Raw genomic sequence first — 18,956 nt, 5'->3', positions numbered from 1 at the left:
CTATTTCTTGTTCTTAATTAATTATGCTTTTTATTTCCTTCTCTTTTTCTGTGCTTCATGAATATGAATGAATTAATGTATGAAGCTTCCTCTAGCTTTTGGAAAACTTTATTATTTCTGTCAATTTCATATACCCTATTGCGTTTCCTGTGTCTGTTTTCAATATGTCTCCTTTCTGTTGCATTTGATGTGTTGATTCTTCATTGTTTTCTGGGATAAAAGCAAATATAGAAAATAAATCTCTAAAAGTGCAACCCACTATGTTCTGGAGCGATATCACCTATCTTGTTTTCATCCTCATCTTTTCCTCTGATTTTTCCCCCCCGTATGCTTTGTGATATTTAGGAAGCATTATTGTAAAGCAAATAAGAAAGTGAATGTGACTTAAGATAGTAGCGAAATCAAATGTCATGATTGGCATTTGCAAACGCCTAATAATTTAAAAATGATACTGCTCCATGGTATGCAATGCTTGATCTGCGATTGAAATTGTTGACCAACTGGCATGACAGGTAGAATTCGATAATCCATTTTACTTTTTGTGTAAATTAAAATCCACATGAAAATCAAGATCCTATATATGTATATACATATATTTATATGCTAGGACAATAAGGGTCATTTTAATGATACCAAAAGGTGTCCTTGTAGTATCAAATCTGTAATAGTAAGCTGAATTTTTTGTTTTCTGATTTGTAAATGCGACGTGGATTTTGGTAAACATGGCTTCTCGTGTTGTCACTCAGAATAAAAGCATGGAGCATGCATGTGAGAATTCTCACATATCTTGTCTTTGCACCAAATTGTAACCTGGAACTCGATAATGGCGGCTATGTTAGTTTTGATTCTGGGTTCAGCCATTTTTCCACTATGCTTCATTTGGGTTCTCCCAATCCTTCAAACCTTCCTCATTACTCTCATAATTTGTGTTAATTTTTCTGAAAATTAAGAATAAAAAGTAACACGGCATATATATCAATAATACTAAGAAATCCACGTAACTTGTATTTATTTATAAGAAATGTATTAACAACCACAGTTAAAAGGTGGTGTAAATGGTAGGGAAGATTGATTGCAGATTATCTTCAATTATTGATACACATTCTTTTTAAATTTTCGTTGAATTGCGTTACATAAAGTAGCCGATAGAGCATCTGAATGATTCGCATACGTATAATGTATCCTTGTTTTACAGACATATAATTGAGAGATATGTGTCAGACTTTACAACATATATTTCGTTATATTTTTATATGTATTAATACAATTTAATTATTATGGGCACATGATAGCACAAGTATAACAACTTGGCTTGAAGCAATACACGAGTGCAAGAGTCTGAAACATCCATTATATTACAGCGAGCAGTGCTTGTGCGGTTTGGTTTGGGATAACATGAAACAGATAATGTAATGAAGCAAATTTTAAGAATTGAAAGGGGCTTCTCACCGTACACTCCGTGGGAGTGGCTCCCCACTTATTAGTGCCATACACCTACCATGGTCCATCATGTTTCTCAGACAAATTTATTCTCATACTTTTTATAAGAATTTTCAAGAAGTTTTTTTTTTTTAAAATTTTCTGTTGTATTAAATTTTTACATAAAGATGTTTAATTAATTGTCATACACTTATTTGTGAATTTTTATCTTTCTCTTGAGAATAAAAAAAGATAGTTGGTTGTAACTGCATTTCTCATTTACATTAATGAATTAGATAAAAATTAAAATAATTTTTTAAAAAATATATAAATTATTAATAAATTTAATCATACTAGTTAAACTAATTAACTTCTTAATTCAAAGTGATTAAATGGTCGTATATATACCTTATCAACAGTACATTGTCAAATTTATTTACTTAAAATTATATTATTTTAAGATTTGTGTGTTTACTTAAAAAAATTTATATTTATGTGACTCTTAATTACGTGAGAATCTAATTTAATGAGTACAGTGTATGTATTTTACAATTAAATTATAAAATATTCCATATTACTCTGAAAGCACTTTTTCGAATTAAACTCTACCCGCAATCAGATGACAAGGAAAAATCTAAAATCAACGGGTGTAAATTGGGTGAGTGAAAGCGGGTGACAGTGGAGGGAGGTTTTGGAAGCTTCGAAGGATGCTAAGTGGTGATAATGATGTATACTATGATCCATCTTATCATTTATGTTTTTATTTTTATTTTTTTCACATATTTTTCTCTCCTAAAATGCATGTCATGCCCTCTTCCGTTCTATTTTGCCTTCCCCTTCTCTTACAGAGAGTGGTTCAAAATTCTCACACAAAGAAACTATTGATTGCATGGCCACACTCTCCTTAGGTCCTTCCAATGACTATTATACTCTTTTAAATAACACATACCGTGAGAACAAGCTCTTCCAAGGCTTCAATGGATGATGGGTCCTCCCTCTATCTCAGTTGTTTCAACTCAATCACGTGAGTTTCTTGTTCTGGCTTGTTGCTCAAAAATCCACCCAAAAAGACAAGCCCAGTTTCAAAGAAGTTTCTTTTTTCCCTGAAACCCCTTGTGCAGAAAGAGGTGTAATTCGGGATTGGCTTTCAGAGAACTGATAGCTCGAGGTGATAGAAAGTAGTAATAGAGAAAGGTCCTTTCCATGTCATTGGCATAGGAAGCCAAGGTATATATAATAATAATAGACAAATTTTTATTAAATTTCATAACAGTTAGTATTATTAAAAAATTAAATCTCATAGTTTTTGATAAAAAAAATTATTACAGATATATCAATTAGACCGTATATGTATAATTGTATATGCATATAAAAGCTTTAGGTTTGTCCCTTGTTAAGTGAGACCCTTTTCTGATGTGCACAAGAAGATGTATCCTTTCTAATCTGTGATTGAATTAAAATGCCAACTAAGTCTATAAGAGAGCAACAAAGCCATAGCAGATGAGAGCGTAACACATCTTGCAACGAGACCAACAACCCTTCATTAATGGCACAAGCAAAAACATTACACGGAGCCCAAGAAATTAAAATCTGAACTGCATTGCAGAGGAAGAGAGTCGGTGTTATAGTAATGTTTTGCTGTAATAGGAACCCCTATGGGGGTTCTAAGTAGACACCTACCTCTCTTAGGCCTTGAGAGTTTCGAGTCATCGCTTTCTCTAGCAAGACTAAAAGTGCACTTCCATAGCTCCAGTACTGCTTGTGCCTACCACTTCTAGTACTACTACTACAACTACACCATTTTTGCTTCTCAAACTTTTATCTTGAGGATTATCGGTGCTGTAATAGCCATTAAACATTAATGACCCTTAAAAACAATGCTTGCTACCAATCATCAATCATGGAATTATCTAGCTGTACGGGTTTTAATTAATTAATTAATACTATCATTAACACCACTTTTTAATTCTTGGCACGCCCTATTATTTGTTGCCTTCCATGCTAAGAGGGGAGTATTAAAAGAAGAAAAAAGAAGAATCATTTTGCATAATGAAAAGATCATGGAGTTGCTGTTTTGGTTGAATAGTCTGAATATGGATCTGTGGTTCTGGTTCAGCGTTGTCACAACACTTATGCTTGATGTAGGCATATTCTTTTCATGTATCCTCGAAAGTGAAATGCTTTTAAAAATTCTGTACTTTTTGTCTCTTCACTTTTAATGCAATATATATAATAAGCTCGATGTTAAACTTGTGTCACTATTTGATGATTAATTAAACTAAACTAATAATGACCCTGATGCTGAGATTCTCTCTCTCACTTTCTCTCTCTTTCTTTGTGGTTAGTTATGACAGATAATGAAAGAGAGAGATAATAGGTGGGGATTACAACAAAGCATGAAGGTGTAGAGTGGTTGTTGTTGCAGAGTGCAGAGAACAGTAGCGTCTTGTTTACTGGGCCGCGCCGCTCGTGTTTGTCGCTCGTGCGTGCGCGTCTTGCAGTTGTTGTCTTCAATCTCGAGGTGACTTAGCTGGTTTGTTTTCTGGGTGACACCACTTTCCTTCCTCCGCCAGTTTCTCTCATGTCTTGAACCGTGCCACCTCTGTTCTTTGGGTTGGGTTCACTGCACTTGGATTGGAGGGTCTTGTTTTATGTGACCCTTGACTTGTTTCTGTGGCCACCATAACTGGAGGGTCGGTGGTTATGTTGAATTTTGGTGATGTTGCTTGGTTTTCAAGACGGGTGTAGTGTTTCAACTCCAAAGGTCTTGGCTTCTTGTTGTGTTTCTTCTCGGTTGTGGTTTTTAATTTTGTTATATTATTCTTTAGTGTTATCGGGGTGTGGGGAATAATTTATTTATTGTTCTTATTTTTTTTAAGTATTGGGATCCTGGTGAGGGTTTCGAACATGCAAACAAGTGTTGTCATTGGTTGTTATGTGGAGCTGGTGAGTGGTTCCTCGTACTTGGTCCCTGCTTCTGGTGGTGACATTTTATATTCAGTTGAGTTGTGTTCAATCAGTGAGAGAAACTCGGTCCGTTGATTTTGGGGTTCAAGTTGGTATTTAAGGTGGGTTGCAAAGAAGGGAATTTGGTAGTAAAGGGAAGGGTTGGAAGTGACAATTTTTTTTTTCATGTGGGACGTTTGTGTTTGAGTACAAGATATGCTGATCTCTGATGAAGGAGATAATGATGTGTTTTTTGACTCGTTGGATTGCTTGTCACCAACCCAAGAGTCTTTTTTGACAGAACAAGAGTTTGGCTATGAGATTTGGGTGAATGAGCCTCTCAGTGTGAAGGAAAGGAGGGAAAGATTTTTGCTGGGTATGGGACTGGCTTGTGCTTCTTGTTCTGATGTTCGTTCTCAAGAGAAGATGATGAGTTGTGATGCCTCATCAGTGAGTTTGGGACTAGAGAGGATCAGAGATTGCAGTGGAGCTATCTCAAATGATTGTAGTTTGCCTGATCAACAAGTTCCTGAGGAATTGATTCTCTCAGGAAGGGAAGCAACTTCGGAAGCACAAGTCTTGTTTGATGAATCGAAAGGGTGCTTTGATGATAAACCAGAAGGGAAGGTTTATGAGGTTTCTTGTACAGATCAAGAGCTCAGACATGGATCAGCTGAGGCTCTAGAAGAATTTCAACATTTTGATATGGGTAAAAAGGAAAAGAAAAGCTGGTGGAAGCACTTTATAAACAACAGGAAAGGAGACGGAAGGAAAATCAGATCAAAATTCAATTCAGGGAAGAATAAAACTTGCAGAGTAAATGTAAGGCTGAATAAGAAGAGTTGGATGGAGTTCAGTGCACTGTATATTGGACAAGAGATTAGAGCGCACAAAGGCCTAATTTGGACTATGAAATTCAGTCCCAATGGCCATTATCTAGCTAGTGGAGGTGAAGATGGTGTTATACGCATATGGCGTGTGACATCACTGAGTACATCTAGTATTAGCTTCACTGCAGAAGACAGTGCTGTTAGCAGAGCGAAACATGACATCTCTTGTTCTCGGAAGAAACCCTCGAGTCAATCCTTCATTGCTCTTCCAAATAAGATTTCCAACATTGAGGAATCGCCCTTGCAAGAATTTTATGGTCACTCCAGTGATGTCTTGGATTTGGCTTGGTCTAATTCAGATGTGAGTTAAACTTGTAGAAGCTTGTTTTTTCTTACACCCATTTCTGCTGTAATTTATATTTTCTCTGTTTGCAACTTCTATTAAATCTGATCTAAGGTATCTATTGCAGACTCTCCTTTCGTCTTCTATGGATAAAACTGTTCGCTTGTGGAAAATTGGTTGCAATCAATGTCTAAGAGTTTTCCATCACAAAGACTACGGTAAGTATTATTTACAATGTATGCTTTGTTCATTTTCATAATTTGCTATGAGTAATATGAGCATCTCTTTATCCGACAAGTATAATCATTATTGTGTCTTGTTTTCATTGGAAACAGTCACTTGTATTCAGTTCAACCCCATTGACGAAAATTACTTCATCAGTGGCTCCATAGATGGTAAAGTCCGAATATGGGGAATACATGAAGAGCGAGTTGTTGACTGGGCATACGTACGAGATGTGATAAGTGCTATAAGATACCAACCAGATGGAAAAGTATGTTGTGAATGTTTGACTGAATCACTGTGATTTTGTATGTCCTTTTACTAATCACAATTATTGAAACGTTTCTCTATTAGATATTGAACCTATAGCTATTTGCTCATGCAGGGGTTTGTTGTTGGTTCCCTCACTGGCACTTGCCGATTTTATGTTGCCTCAGGTATCAACTTGTGGGTCACTAATTAATATAGTCATGAACTCCCTGTTAGTGGGGGAAAAATGAGAATGAATTATAAAGTGTCTAAAGTGGATTTCTAATGGTTTAGGCAAACATTTCCAGCTTGAGGCGCAGATTCGTGTCAATGGAAAGAAGAGAACGTCTGGCAACAAGATTACTGGCATTCAGGTATTATTCTTGAAACATCCTCACTGCTAAATGTTATACTTCTTATTACTTCCTTTCTTAACAGATGGACACCCTTGTTCATTGTAGTTTTCCCAGAATAACCACCGAAGAGTTATGATTACATCAGAAGACTCCAAAGTTAGAATTTTGGAAGGCAATGAACTTGTTCAAACATTTAAAGGTAGACCACTAAACATTGATCTGTTAGTGGGAGAACATTACGATAGTTTTCAAAATTCACTTTGAGTTGTTAATTCTGTGACTTGTCACTTTTATTTGGAGGCTGGTTAATTGAGATATCACGGAGTGTTGTTATATTAATTTAGATTGTTTAATTTGCATATTTTTTGTGGTGTGACCTTTGGCTTGGTAATGGGTTCCCTTATAGGCCGGCCAGCTCCTTTATTTCTTTTAATGTCTCTCAAATTTTTATTCTTGAAATAATATGTAGCAATCAATTGTTTTGCCGCAAAAATGTTGAATTAGTTAATATCTTTAAACAGTTGCATGATTTGCCAGTATGATCTGCTGATTTGATTCCCTTACACTGTTGCATACTGCTATATTTAGACTTTAGCGATAGTTCTAGAAATTGGAAAACATATCACCTTTAGTTTTAATGCCTACTCTATCTGTCTAACAAAAACTAATGTGCGTGGTAAATACTGTAGAAAATCTTTTTTTTCTTTTCTTTCCACAGATAGGTTAACTCATAAGTTGTTCAAGTTAAACTACTTCAGTATGGCACTGTTTCCACATGACTTTGATTACAAATATAGTTTACTTAATTGGAACCTCATGACTTGATTACCTTTTTGGCTGTTTCCAGATGCACATTGCATTATTTCTCCAATTAAGAATAATATATTTGATCACTGTTACATATTCATGCTCTCCATTTTTCTAAAATTTAGTATGTATGCTTTACCTACAATCTTTAGGGGTGTGTTTTAGGTTTTATGTGTGGATTGTACGTGTTCCTTATCTAATCTTTGACTTTACCTATACTAATGTGTGACTTTTATATGATTGCAAAACTCATTGGAACATTGATAAATTTAAGATAAAGCTTGTTTCCACCATCAACATTACATTCTTGATACTTGGTTTACATGAAATACTCTAAATTGGTTTATACTCCTTTTGGCAGGCCTTCCAAAGTCCGGAAGTCAGATGTCTGGTTCATTTACTTCATGTGGAAAACATATAATTTCAGTTGGAGAGGACTCTCGCGTTTATATTTGGAACTTCAATGACTTGGGAAGTGCTTCTTCCAAACAAACGAAGTCCAAGTATTCTTGTGAGTACTTTTGCTCTGAGGGGGTTACTGTTGCAATGCCTTGGTCTGGCATGAGTGCAGAACAAAGGAGCTCTGGCAATGATTTTGCTCATTGTTCTTCAGAAATGCAACACCAATTAGAGGGTGCTCATGGGCTTAGGGAGTCGGAACGGTTTTCTTTCGGTAGTTGGTTCTCCATTGATGGCACATGCCGAGGTTCTATGACGTGGCCTGAGGAGAAGCTTCCAAGCTGGGATTTACCTCTTGCAGAAGTTGAATTTGATCACCATCAACTATGTAACAAAGATCCTTGTCATGACAAATGTGTATCAGAAACATGGGGACTATCAATTGTGACTGCTGGTTGTGATGGAACCATCAAGACATTCCACAACTTTGGATTGCCCATTAGGCTTTAGGACACTGTCATGGCTTTGTTGGTGCAGAATAACATGGTAACTTACTCACATTCAAGGGGCTCTTTGGTTTTGTCTTTCCATATGAGTGCTTTTGCCAGTTATCTAGGTTGGTTTTACTTGGTGAAATGTGGGCATTCACAAAGGAGTTTCTGGGCCTTGAACTCCTAGCAGAAAATTGAGGCATGGAGTTAGATGCTTATCTGAGCTATGTCATGTCAAGCCTTCTTGACATGTTTCACGAATTGGTACTACACTTTAAGTATGTTACTCATTTAAAATGGTCTGCTTGTAGTGTCAGGCCCCAGGACTCCTGATCCTTTTTGTGCAACATTTTTTTGTGAATATTAGTTAATTTATACGATAGGTATAGATCAAAAAAGGAAAAAAAAAAAACAATTGAAATTTTGTTCCAATATAAACTTTTTGTTAGAGCATGCTTAGGTTCCCGGTTAAATGATCATAAATTCATATTTATTTTAACATTATTAGAATAGTTTGTGTCAAATTTATATTTAAATTCTCATAGATTTTTTAACGTGTTTTAAAAAATTAATATAATAAAAAAATATTTTTTTTCATAGATTAGAAGTTTATTCAAACTGGATTGTTGTATTATACTATACAATCATGTATTATATCGATAAAACTTAAACTAATAATACAAATAAAGTATTCATTTGGCTTATTTAGAATTGAAGGTGGTGTTTTGGATGATAGCTTTATTTAAGTAAGGAAGAAATTGAAAAATTATTACTTTCATAAAGACATAATGATATAAAGTTACGATGGTGGAGAAAAGAAAAACAATACATTTAACATATTCAATAACAAAGAATGGGTGAAACATACCACTGTATCAAAATGGCATACAAGAAAATTTAAATATAACTTTTATTCCTAATTCTTGTTGAATGGGTTAATAAGTAAAATTGAATTTTGTCAAAGCAAAAATCTTGAAAACAAATTATTGGTAAAAATCATTGTAAGCCCTATATCTTGACATACATAGTAACCTTTTATTGTCGAAATGGGATAATTTTACTCGGAACTTTTAATCACCAAAATTTTATATATACCCAAAAGAATGTGTATAAATGCTAAAACTTCTTTTATCTTCCTAATTAATGTCTTTAAAAATTGATTCAAACATATAATTTTTTAGTAAAAATCATGTTAAAATATATTAATAATGTTTTTTAAATCTTATTAACCTCCAATAAATACATAAAAAATAAATATTCTTATATTTGTTAAGAAATATTTATATTTTTAATTTTATAACTAATCAATATTAATTAACATTCGTGAAATATCTTCAGTAATAGACACGGCTTTACCCACTCCATGATAAAACTAGAAGGATGAATTGCTTGAATAGATGACAACTGTAGAGATTCACAAATTTATATTAAACAAATGAAATGAGAATGCTTAAGGCTAAAAAAGATAGCCATACGTGGTGAAAGACGCTAATCAACCCTGGTGTGTCCACGTGGCATGACCACAGGGCTTTAAATTTTAAAATTCAAAATAAACAAAAAGTCGTGTCTGCAACTTCAAAGCACAATAAATAAATAAAACACATAAAAAGAAGAAAGAGATGGGAATTTGCGAAGGTTCTTGGTGGTGTGAGAGTGATTGTGACGATGATTCCACAAGATTCTGACGTTTACGATTCACCAACACAGCGCATCATTCACGTCCAAAAGGTACTCCCAATTTCCTTCACACTGCGCTGTGAGCTTCTTCTTTTTAATTGTCACAATATTTTACTTATCAACAGTTTCTGGAAAGACCGAAACTAGTTCGGTCAATTTTAACAGCGATGCCAAGGGCTTACTGTGAGTTTTGACGGAATAGTCCTAGTCAAAGTTGAACGATTTCATGTTTATATATATACATATATACACTCCTGAAAATATAAGGTAAAATAAATTGTTTTATGTTGTCTCTATTCAAAACCCGTATCCCAGTTATACCACTTACCGATTCGCATACTAACACTTCCTATTATCGTTTCCTACTATTTAATCTCACTTCCCTTGACAATGACATAAATAGAAGGTTAAAATGAATATTTGGTCTCTATAATTCATAATCATTTACGAATTATTATGTTTTGTTAGGTTTTGGTTCATTAACAACATTAAAAAATGTTATTATTAGTTAAGTTACTGTTGATGAACACACTCTCCACGCTTTAGACATATGAGTGTGGAGATTGTAAGTTGATTTTTTATTTTTATTTTTTTACATTACGCGGTAAAGCTGTGGAACCAGGTAGATTGTACTGGGAAAAAGTTATTGGGGTCAACAATAGGTTGCATCGGAAAATCCACAGGGTCAATTGTTCTTTTCCAGTCAAGGGTAGCTTATAATTGTAGCCACGTTTGGTTCGTAATCGAATACCATTTTGAATTTGAGTTTGGCCTAACTCAGCCTTAAAAGCTAGCTTGTAGATGAAGATTGCCTTAGCTTTTGTAAACTTTATTTTAGCCATATCTGTACTCAAGTGTGTAGATTGTTAAATTGGTTTTTTTAACATTTTACTGAAAAAGCTGTGGAACCAGGTAGATTATACTTGGAAAGCTATGGGGTCAAGTAGGTTGAATCAGAAAATCCATGGAATTTTTTTTTCTAGTAAAAGGTAGACCAATATATTAGTAAAAATAGGTTCTAACACCATTTTAAATTTGAGTTTGGTCTAACTTAACCTTAAAAAGATATCTTGTCGGTGAAAATTGCCTTAACTTTTATAAGTTTTATTTTAGTCATATTTGTACTTGATGTGGGATCGCAAAATATAAAAACTGCATGGACTAAATGTGTATGAATGTTAACTATAAGGACTACATGTGTATTTTAACTTAATTTGAAATGTTAACAGGACCTTTCTATATATATATGCTCTTAAGAGAAAATGTTGACAGGACCCTTTCTATATATATACTTTGCTATTTGTTTTTAATGGTTCTTTTATCTCAAAGTTCACTTTAGTGAGAATTCATCAATGGCCATTAAATAGCAATATTTTTCCGTTATCTTAAGAAGTTTTCAATTTATTGCTTGTTTGTTTCATGACCTAGTATGAGAATGTGTCCATAATTTTTTCAATGAACTTTACAGATAAATATTTGTCAAATATGTGGTGATAAAGGAGATTTAAAGCGCCTCATATACTGTGTCCAGTGTAAAGCTTGTGCTGAGCATAGGTATGTATGCGTGAGTTGTCATTGACACTTTTAAATCATTGACAATACTTTGATTAGGTTTTGGATAAATAATTGAAATTCTATATATCCAATTTGGCTTTTGAGATCTACGAAATTTGTTCACCTGAAAGTGTGTTGTCGATATATATGTTATCATAAAAGAAGATATCTATGTATTAATAAATTTTCAATTTGATCCAATGTTGATGTAAAGCTCTTTATACTGTTATTAAACAAGAACATATTATACCATTGTTGCAACAAAAATTTACAAATATAAACTTTTTATGTCTTGGTTATTAGGTAGCACCATTTGGTTTGTTAGAGTATTATCTATCACATTATATGAAATATAACAGAATTTGACTTCAGTTTCTTCATCTCTCCAATATTTATATACCAAAAAGATGTAGGAAGTCATGGTCACTGTCTAGTTTTCAACAATAATCCTCATGAGGAGTGCTAACAATACACTTTTTAACATATTCTTGAGTGTTGGTTAAAATTTATTGAAAATTATAAAATTGAGTACGAGTTAGTAAATTTAGAAAGGGATCCACATAATTTTTGTGATTATCAATAAATTTCAGTCAATAATAAATAGTGTATTAGAAAGTGTATTATTAGCATTTCTTTTTCCCAAAAAAGGTTAAAAATAAATAAAAAATATTGAGGCTGACATTCTAATGAGGTAGAATGTGTTAATTTGAAATTAAATAAGGAAAATTTAAAAATTGTAACTGGTGAACTAATTAGATGACCAATGACCTACTTGACCGTTCACATACAATATATTTTCTAACATGTCCTCAAGCTGGAGCATGTATATTATATAATTTAATCTTGAAACATTAGTTAATTTGAAGAGTTAGCAAAGAATATCTGCCAAGTTATCACACTGGCAGTTGGAATTTCTCAAGAGTTGTTTTTTCCATTATAAATCTACCAACACTATCAATTTGCTTGGTTGTTTAACGAAAGACTAGATGAGAAGCTATATGCATAGAATTAGATTATAACACATGAGCTTCTTTGGTTATGATTCATATTTTCAATCCTTTGTTTAGTAACTATTTTAACTGTAGGAGTTCAAATGTTGGTATTCTCATTAAATATCAAGCAAAGGGGGCTACAATTTTTGAGTAACTATCTTAACAGTCTGAATTCAGATATTGCAGTTCCCAATGAGTATGAAACAAAGGGAACTTTAGCATGTGAACTCTTATGGTCAAGGAAATAGTTAAAAAAGGTGAAACTATGTGGATCACAATTGGTGAAGCTTATATTTGATCATCAAGCTTGTCTACATATAACATCCAATCATTTATTTTGTGAAGGGACTGGTGAAATTGAGATTTACTATTACTTCATAAGGGAAAAGATTGAATCTAGAGATTGCTGCTGCATTTGCAAAATTCAAATGACTAGCTAGCACATAGTTCACTATCCCTTTGAAGTTCCCAAGATTATATGTAACAAACTAGGTGCATACAACATCTATGCTTAATATTTGTATATGCGTACAGTTAAGTAGTACTCTTATTAAGGAGCTTACTATTTCTTGTTATTATGATTTAATTTTCACTGCACCAGTTTATATGGTGATGTGCGGTCTGATTAGAGCCGCAATTCTTAGGAGTTTCAAATACAGAAATGGAGGTGCTCCCAAATTGGCTCTTGCCATGATAAAACTGGAACCTAAGATGTTGTCTACCTTGATTTATGTAAAATATGCTTAACAATTAGTTTATTTACAGTTATTGTCTAGAGAAGTTCCACAGAGAAGATGATGGAACGGTTAGCTGGAAATGTGAGGACTGTGCTCCAAACGATCCCAAATATGGATCTGAACAATTAAGAAAAAGCACACGCATAAGTTATGCAGCTGAAGCTAAATATAACAGGATGAAAATGCAAAAGGAGATTATTGCGGTTAGAAAACCAAAATCTGTCGGATCATCTGATGGTTTTCATGCTGAATGCCTTAGAAAAAATAACATTGACAAGAGACAGCTGATCCTTGAAGAGAAGAACAGTCATTTTGAGGAACCTGAATCACGTAAAGGTCCTTTGAATAATCAAGAATTGGAACATGAGAAATATGTTGATTCTGAAGCCTTAACGTCTCAGCGCATGTACTATCCGGAGTTTGACAAGCATAGCCTTGCTCACCCACTTAATGATCCAGTTTGGACGTGAGAGCTTTTACTTATTCTGTGTGTTGAAGTTGCTGTTAAACTTTAGGCAAATCCACTATACTTAATTGATGTAATGGTCTCAAATAATATTGTTGAATTACAGGTTATTATATGCACCTTATTTTCTATATATATACACATTACTTCTTTTTTCCATTTATAGGGGGCAATTTATGTTGAACAACGCAACAAATATTGGATGTGTTGCTTATGCATCAAGCGAAGCTTCCCCAAAAGTGCATTCAACAGTAACAACGCTTCCTAGACTGCTTGATGTGGAGATGTTATTGAGATACGCTATTTGGCCCGAGAGTTTTGACATGTTTCCTCCTAATGGTGATAGTATTGGTCTCTATTTTTTCCCCCAGTATGAAGGGTATGCTTCTTCAGCGTATTATATTCTGCATACTGATTGGCAATGTAATGTTCTAGGCTTCCCTTGATTTCGAATATTCTCTTCAATTAGGGATGAGACGGTCTTTGATGCTGTGTTGAATGATGTAATTGAAAAAGAACTTGCTCTCAAGGCAGTCATTGACACCGTGGAGCTCCTCATTTTTTCTTCATATTTATTACCCCCAAATGATAGGCGTATGTCAGAAATTTAATGCTTTTGCTGTAAATTTAGAAATTTTGTTATGAAAGTTTTTGATTCATTGACTTATCTAATTTTCCAGGAATTTGTGACAAGTATTATTTGTGGGGTGTTTTCAAACCAAAGCCAAGAAGTGGGAATATTCAGTCCAAGTAATCCTTTGAACAGAATAGTAGTTGGGTTCTGAATCTGCCGTGTCAACTGTATGAAATCTCAGATCGGATCACAGATAGTATCTTTTGGGAGTTCTACATAGGAAATATAGGGCTCCAGACAAAATTATTATGGGCCAACCCATTGTATTGGGGACAAAGAAGAGAACTTCTGAGAGCATTTAATGTAAGGTCACATAAATGGTTCATGATTTCTGACCCACAATGTGGTGCTAACCTTACAGTTACAAAAATCTAATCATTTCCTTTTAGGAATTTTTTTGGTTCCATATTTCCTTTCTAGGATCAAATTGTTACATCGTATAAACTTAAAAAAAAATATTGGAATAAACTTGTGCAAAACTTCGAAAGGAATAAATTTATATAAATAACAAAGACCAATCAAATTAGATTTTCTAGGTTGGATTGCTATTTGGTACAATAGTGTTGCTCTTTTATTTTAAAACATTGTCGTACATATCATCTTACAAAACTTTTATTTTTTTTGTCCAGGAGAGGGAGTAGGGATTTGGGGAGAGGGATAGGGTTGTGGTTTTTACATTTGACAGGGTTTCAACTCTGTCCTTTACATTTCATGTTTCACAAAACTTTAAACTCTGGATTATTCCCTTCCTTTTTGTTGATGACTTGTCTAAAGATGAATCAAGACTTGAGCATTTGATAATGTGAATTGCAAGCCTCTTGTTCGTTTTCACAAAACAGGATGATCAAAGGATGTTAGTCACAGTAGTTATATGACCTAAGGCTTAATGTTTAATCCATGAAGTTACATTTGGAAAACTTTTGGCCTTCCATTCATTGAGATTAAAATTGGGAAACGTATTGCTCCCACAATTTTAGAGTAAATTTTGTAGTCCCTAAAATTTTAACATTGTGCAAATTAGTTTCTCACATTTATAATTTTAAATATTAGCCATTAAAATTAAAAGGTGTTTATTATTTTACTTCTTGTTATAAAAAAAACGTTAAAATATAATAACAGAATGATAATTTATAATGTTAAATAATTTATTAAAGTCCACTTTAAACACAAAATGACATTATTTTAAGATCTTTAATTAATAGTTTATCTTTATCCTTAATTATTGAGATTTTTACACATAAGCATGTAATTCTCTTTTTTTCCAATGGTTATCCCTTTTTTTAACTCATTAGAGTGTCGTGCCTAAGGAAAGACTCGTCAGCTGTATTAAATGGAGATGCAATTTTCGAATTATATCAAAGTTGGATAGTATTAGAGGATATTTCATCAATCTACTTTCTAATGCTTTATCAGAAGTAGGTTATTCTCGTTGACAATGTCATAGGATCTTTCATCAAATCAAGAGTGACCGTGCATTGGAATTGGATAGGGAACCATGAGTTTTTTTTGTGTGCATGTGTTAGTAGGTTGAAATTATTATTTGAACGTCAAAGTTTTCTTACTGCGTAGATCACTTCAAATTTTAATGTTACTAAAATGAGGTGAAAAATAATATTTTAAAACACAAAACATTGTCAAGAACTACCAGAAAATTATTCATACATTGTAAGATAATTTGAATAAAAATTAAGATAAAATGTAACAACTAAGAAAAATAAAAAAGATAGAAAAGAGAAGAAAAAAAAATGTTACAAACTCAATTCACACTACAGGAAAATAATGGTTTATTCATGGTTAATTATGACATTAATAAGGGTTTAAACCATCGTAAATGATGTTACTCACGGTTGACAAAACCATAGTTAATTAAGCGTGACAAATAAATTACAGACAATTTTGAACAATCGCAGGTAATTTTAATATTTTTTAGTTATACAAATCTCTATTAATTAACAATGATTTCTGATAAATGTCGTTAATTACCTGCGGTTTATTAACCATCATTAATTACCTGCGGTTCATTAATCATCTTTAATCACTTGCGGTTCATTAACCATCGTTAATTACTTTCAGTTTACTAACCATTATTAATTACTTGCGATTCATTAATCATTTTTAATTACCTGCGGTTCATTAACCATCGTTAATTACTTGCAGTTCACTAACCATTAGTAAATACCCGCGATTCAGCAACCCTTGTTTGTTACATTGGGTTTGGTAAACATCATTAAATACTTGCGATTTTTAAACTTCCATTAAATTTCGTGTAAATTACCCGTAGTTTGAAAGTCTCATTAAATACCTGCAATTTTGAAACTCCCGTTAATTTACCAAAATTGCCAGTTTTAAACCCCCAGTTAAATGCATGTGCTAAAATATATAAAATTTGGATAATTAAAATTGAGCTTATTTTTAATTTACCTGCATATTATATAATATTACATAAAAATCAAATAATTTCCTTTAATTGATAAACATAACAAATTTTAAAAATCACAAACACTTATATAAAATCAAAAGTCATACATAAAGATCTCATAATACACACTTATAATAATATTCTAATTAAAATAAAACATGTCATGTCTTTTATTCATAGATGAACTACTACTATAATCCCTAAGAGAACTACTTTTCAGCTGGAGAATTTGAAGAGGATAATATCAATCACATTAGTTAGTTGTGCACTTCCTTGATCAGACACCTGAAATGTAGTAATTAAGAATAAGTTAAAAATTTAAATTGTCATATAATTTGTATATAATATATTATTAAAACAATTAAATTTAAAAGAATTACCGGTGAAGTTTGAAACATAGCGAAGTTTGGAAGTAGTTGACCTTGAAAGTTTTGAATGAAAAAATTTATCATTACAACAAAAAATAAATAATGATAAGTTTTATTATAGAATTGCTACACGAGTTATAAAGAACTCTTACTAATATCTAAGTAATAGTTCTTTTTAAAGAACCTTAAGAGGCACACAAACTCTATTAAAGAGTAATCTTCAATTTTTATTTAAAACTAAATTTGTCTCTTAAATAAATTTTATATGAGTATTTATAATGAAAAGTGAAACACTAATAGACTAATGGCTTAACTTAATAACGATAATTTAAGTAAAAATTCTAAAAGACTTTAATAACCAAGCACAATAAATATAATAAAATATAAAACTTTAAAAAAATTTAATAACTAATATGATTAAGCTCATTAATCTAAAACATAATAAATCATCTAATTAAAACATAAATTTTGTTGTCCAAAATATAGATAAAAATAAGGATTGAGTTAACATAGATTGAAATAGGTCATAATCTTTATAATTTTCAATTAAAACACAAGATATTAGCCTTGGATTCTTCTCTTCCACATTTGCAAGTGCCTTCAACATTGTTGTTACTAATGACCTTTTTTTTTTTTTGGACTTTCTTTGTTTCTAACCTTATCATATAACTTTCAAATCATTATAAAAAATTCATCTCTTTATTTCTTACTTTCTTCATCTTTCTTGTTGATTTTCATCACATTAAAAATCTTTGAAGTCATGATGTTAGGGTTTATAACTAAGGATCTCATTAAAAGTGTGAAAGAGATACTCGTGTCTCTGTTAGATGTATCGTTGATAATTCCTTCCTTAAACTTGACACTGATAAGTTGTAACAAGGGATAACTATCGGAAAGAAGAAGAAAAAATATCAAAATACCTTAATATTAATAATTAAGGACAAAATGAACTATTAATAGAAAATTGATGTCATTTTGTGTTAAGGTAAACTCTAACACATGAGAAAGGATTTTCTCCTGTAACACAAGGGTCATGTTAGTTTATTTTTACATTTTAAGCAAAAATACAAAAATCTTAAAATGTAAAAATAAACTAATATAACCCTTATATTTAGGCTGAAACATGAGGGGATCCGGATCTCCAACATGTTACTTAAAAAAATATATTATTATATTGTTATCATATTTTAACTTTTTTTTATAAGAACTAAAATGATTGATACTTCTAAATCTTAAGAATTAATATTTAAAATTATAAATGTAAGAAATTAATTTACACAACATAGAAAATTTTAATGATTAAAATGAAGATTTACTTCATAATTTTACGTAACTAAAGAAAATTAAATGATCAAATGCAAGCTAATTTATCTATTGAAAAGTTGAGTGTTGAAGTGGATGATAATTTTGTTGGCATGTTTATTTTAAATGTTATTAATTATAAATTTTGTATTAAATCCATTATTATATAATTTTTAACATCAATTCAAATGCACATTAAGACATTTGAAAAAAAAAAGTTCTATTTTTGAGAAACAATATTCTTATAATAAGATTGTTTTAATTTTTCATACATATAAGAGAGATAGAAAAAAAAAATTTATTGGCAACGCACTGCTCTCTGGATTCTGTGTGTTTTATTGTTGGTGACTTTGTTGATTTCATTTTACAAAATAGGTAGATTGTTAATATATTTTTTACGTATAGGTGCTTTATTGTCTTTTTCAATTAGTTTATTTTGAGAGAACAGTTGCATTTTATAACTTCTTAAGAATATTTTTAAAAAGTGGTTAAAAAATAAGTATGCTAAACATGCTTTTGTGCTGTTTGCGTTTAATTTATTTTCGTTCAAATTAGTTTAAAACCTTTTACAGTTTACATCTTTTTTAGAAATCTTATTACTATCAATGTTCAATAAACTACAAAGAATTGTGTATTGTATCAAATAATTCTTTAGAATTTAATCTAAATCAACAAAATTTTAACACAGTAAAGATTATTTAATTTTTTTAAAAGAAAAACATTAAAACCTAATTACAGCGTTTAT

General features: G+C 31.9%; 2 protein-coding genes across 3 annotated transcripts; both read left to right on the top strand.

Annotated features, from left to right (window-relative positions):
* The first annotated feature begins 3,809 nt into the window (after positions 1-3,809).
* LOC113849249 (vegetative incompatibility protein HET-E-1-like) lies at positions 3,810-8,405 on the top strand. 2 transcript variants are annotated; one of them, XM_027479021.1, is made up of 8 exons: positions 3,810-4,873; positions 4,925-5,556; positions 5,666-5,756; positions 5,874-6,031; positions 6,146-6,197; positions 6,304-6,383; positions 6,471-6,564; positions 7,534-8,405. In XM_027479021.1, the coding sequence occupies exons 1-8, from the start codon at positions 4,582-4,584 to the stop codon at positions 8,079-8,081; spliced, it is 1,947 nt and encodes a 648-aa protein (XP_027334822.1). In that variant the 5' UTR covers positions 3,810-4,581; the 3' UTR covers positions 8,082-8,405. The 2 variants fall into 2 exon arrangements, with proteins under 2 accessions (XP_027334822.1, XP_027334813.1); XM_027479012.1 differs by having other exon boundaries at positions 3,810-5,556.
* Positions 8,406-9,686: 1,281 nt separating this feature from the next.
* Positions 9,687-14,461, top strand: LOC113853058. The gene is made up of 6 exons (XM_027483503.1): positions 9,687-9,790; positions 11,208-11,293; positions 13,051-13,488; positions 13,655-13,867; positions 13,958-14,082; positions 14,169-14,461. The coding sequence occupies exons 1-6, from the start codon at positions 9,728-9,730 to the stop codon at positions 14,240-14,242; spliced, it is 999 nt and encodes a 332-aa protein (XP_027339304.1). The 5' UTR covers positions 9,687-9,727; the 3' UTR covers positions 14,243-14,461.
* The last annotated feature ends 4,495 nt before the right edge of the window (positions 14,462-18,956 follow it).

The sequence above is a fragment of the Abrus precatorius genome, unplaced genomic scaffold (genome assembly GCF_003935025.1).
Source record: "Abrus precatorius isolate BTA unplaced genomic scaffold, Abrus_2018 Scaffold10, whole genome shotgun sequence".
NCBI classification, from domain to species: domain Eukaryota; kingdom Viridiplantae; phylum Streptophyta; class Magnoliopsida; order Fabales; family Fabaceae; genus Abrus; species Abrus precatorius.
Note: the sequence above shows the minus strand (reverse complement) of the source record. Positions and strands in the feature narration are given on the sequence as shown.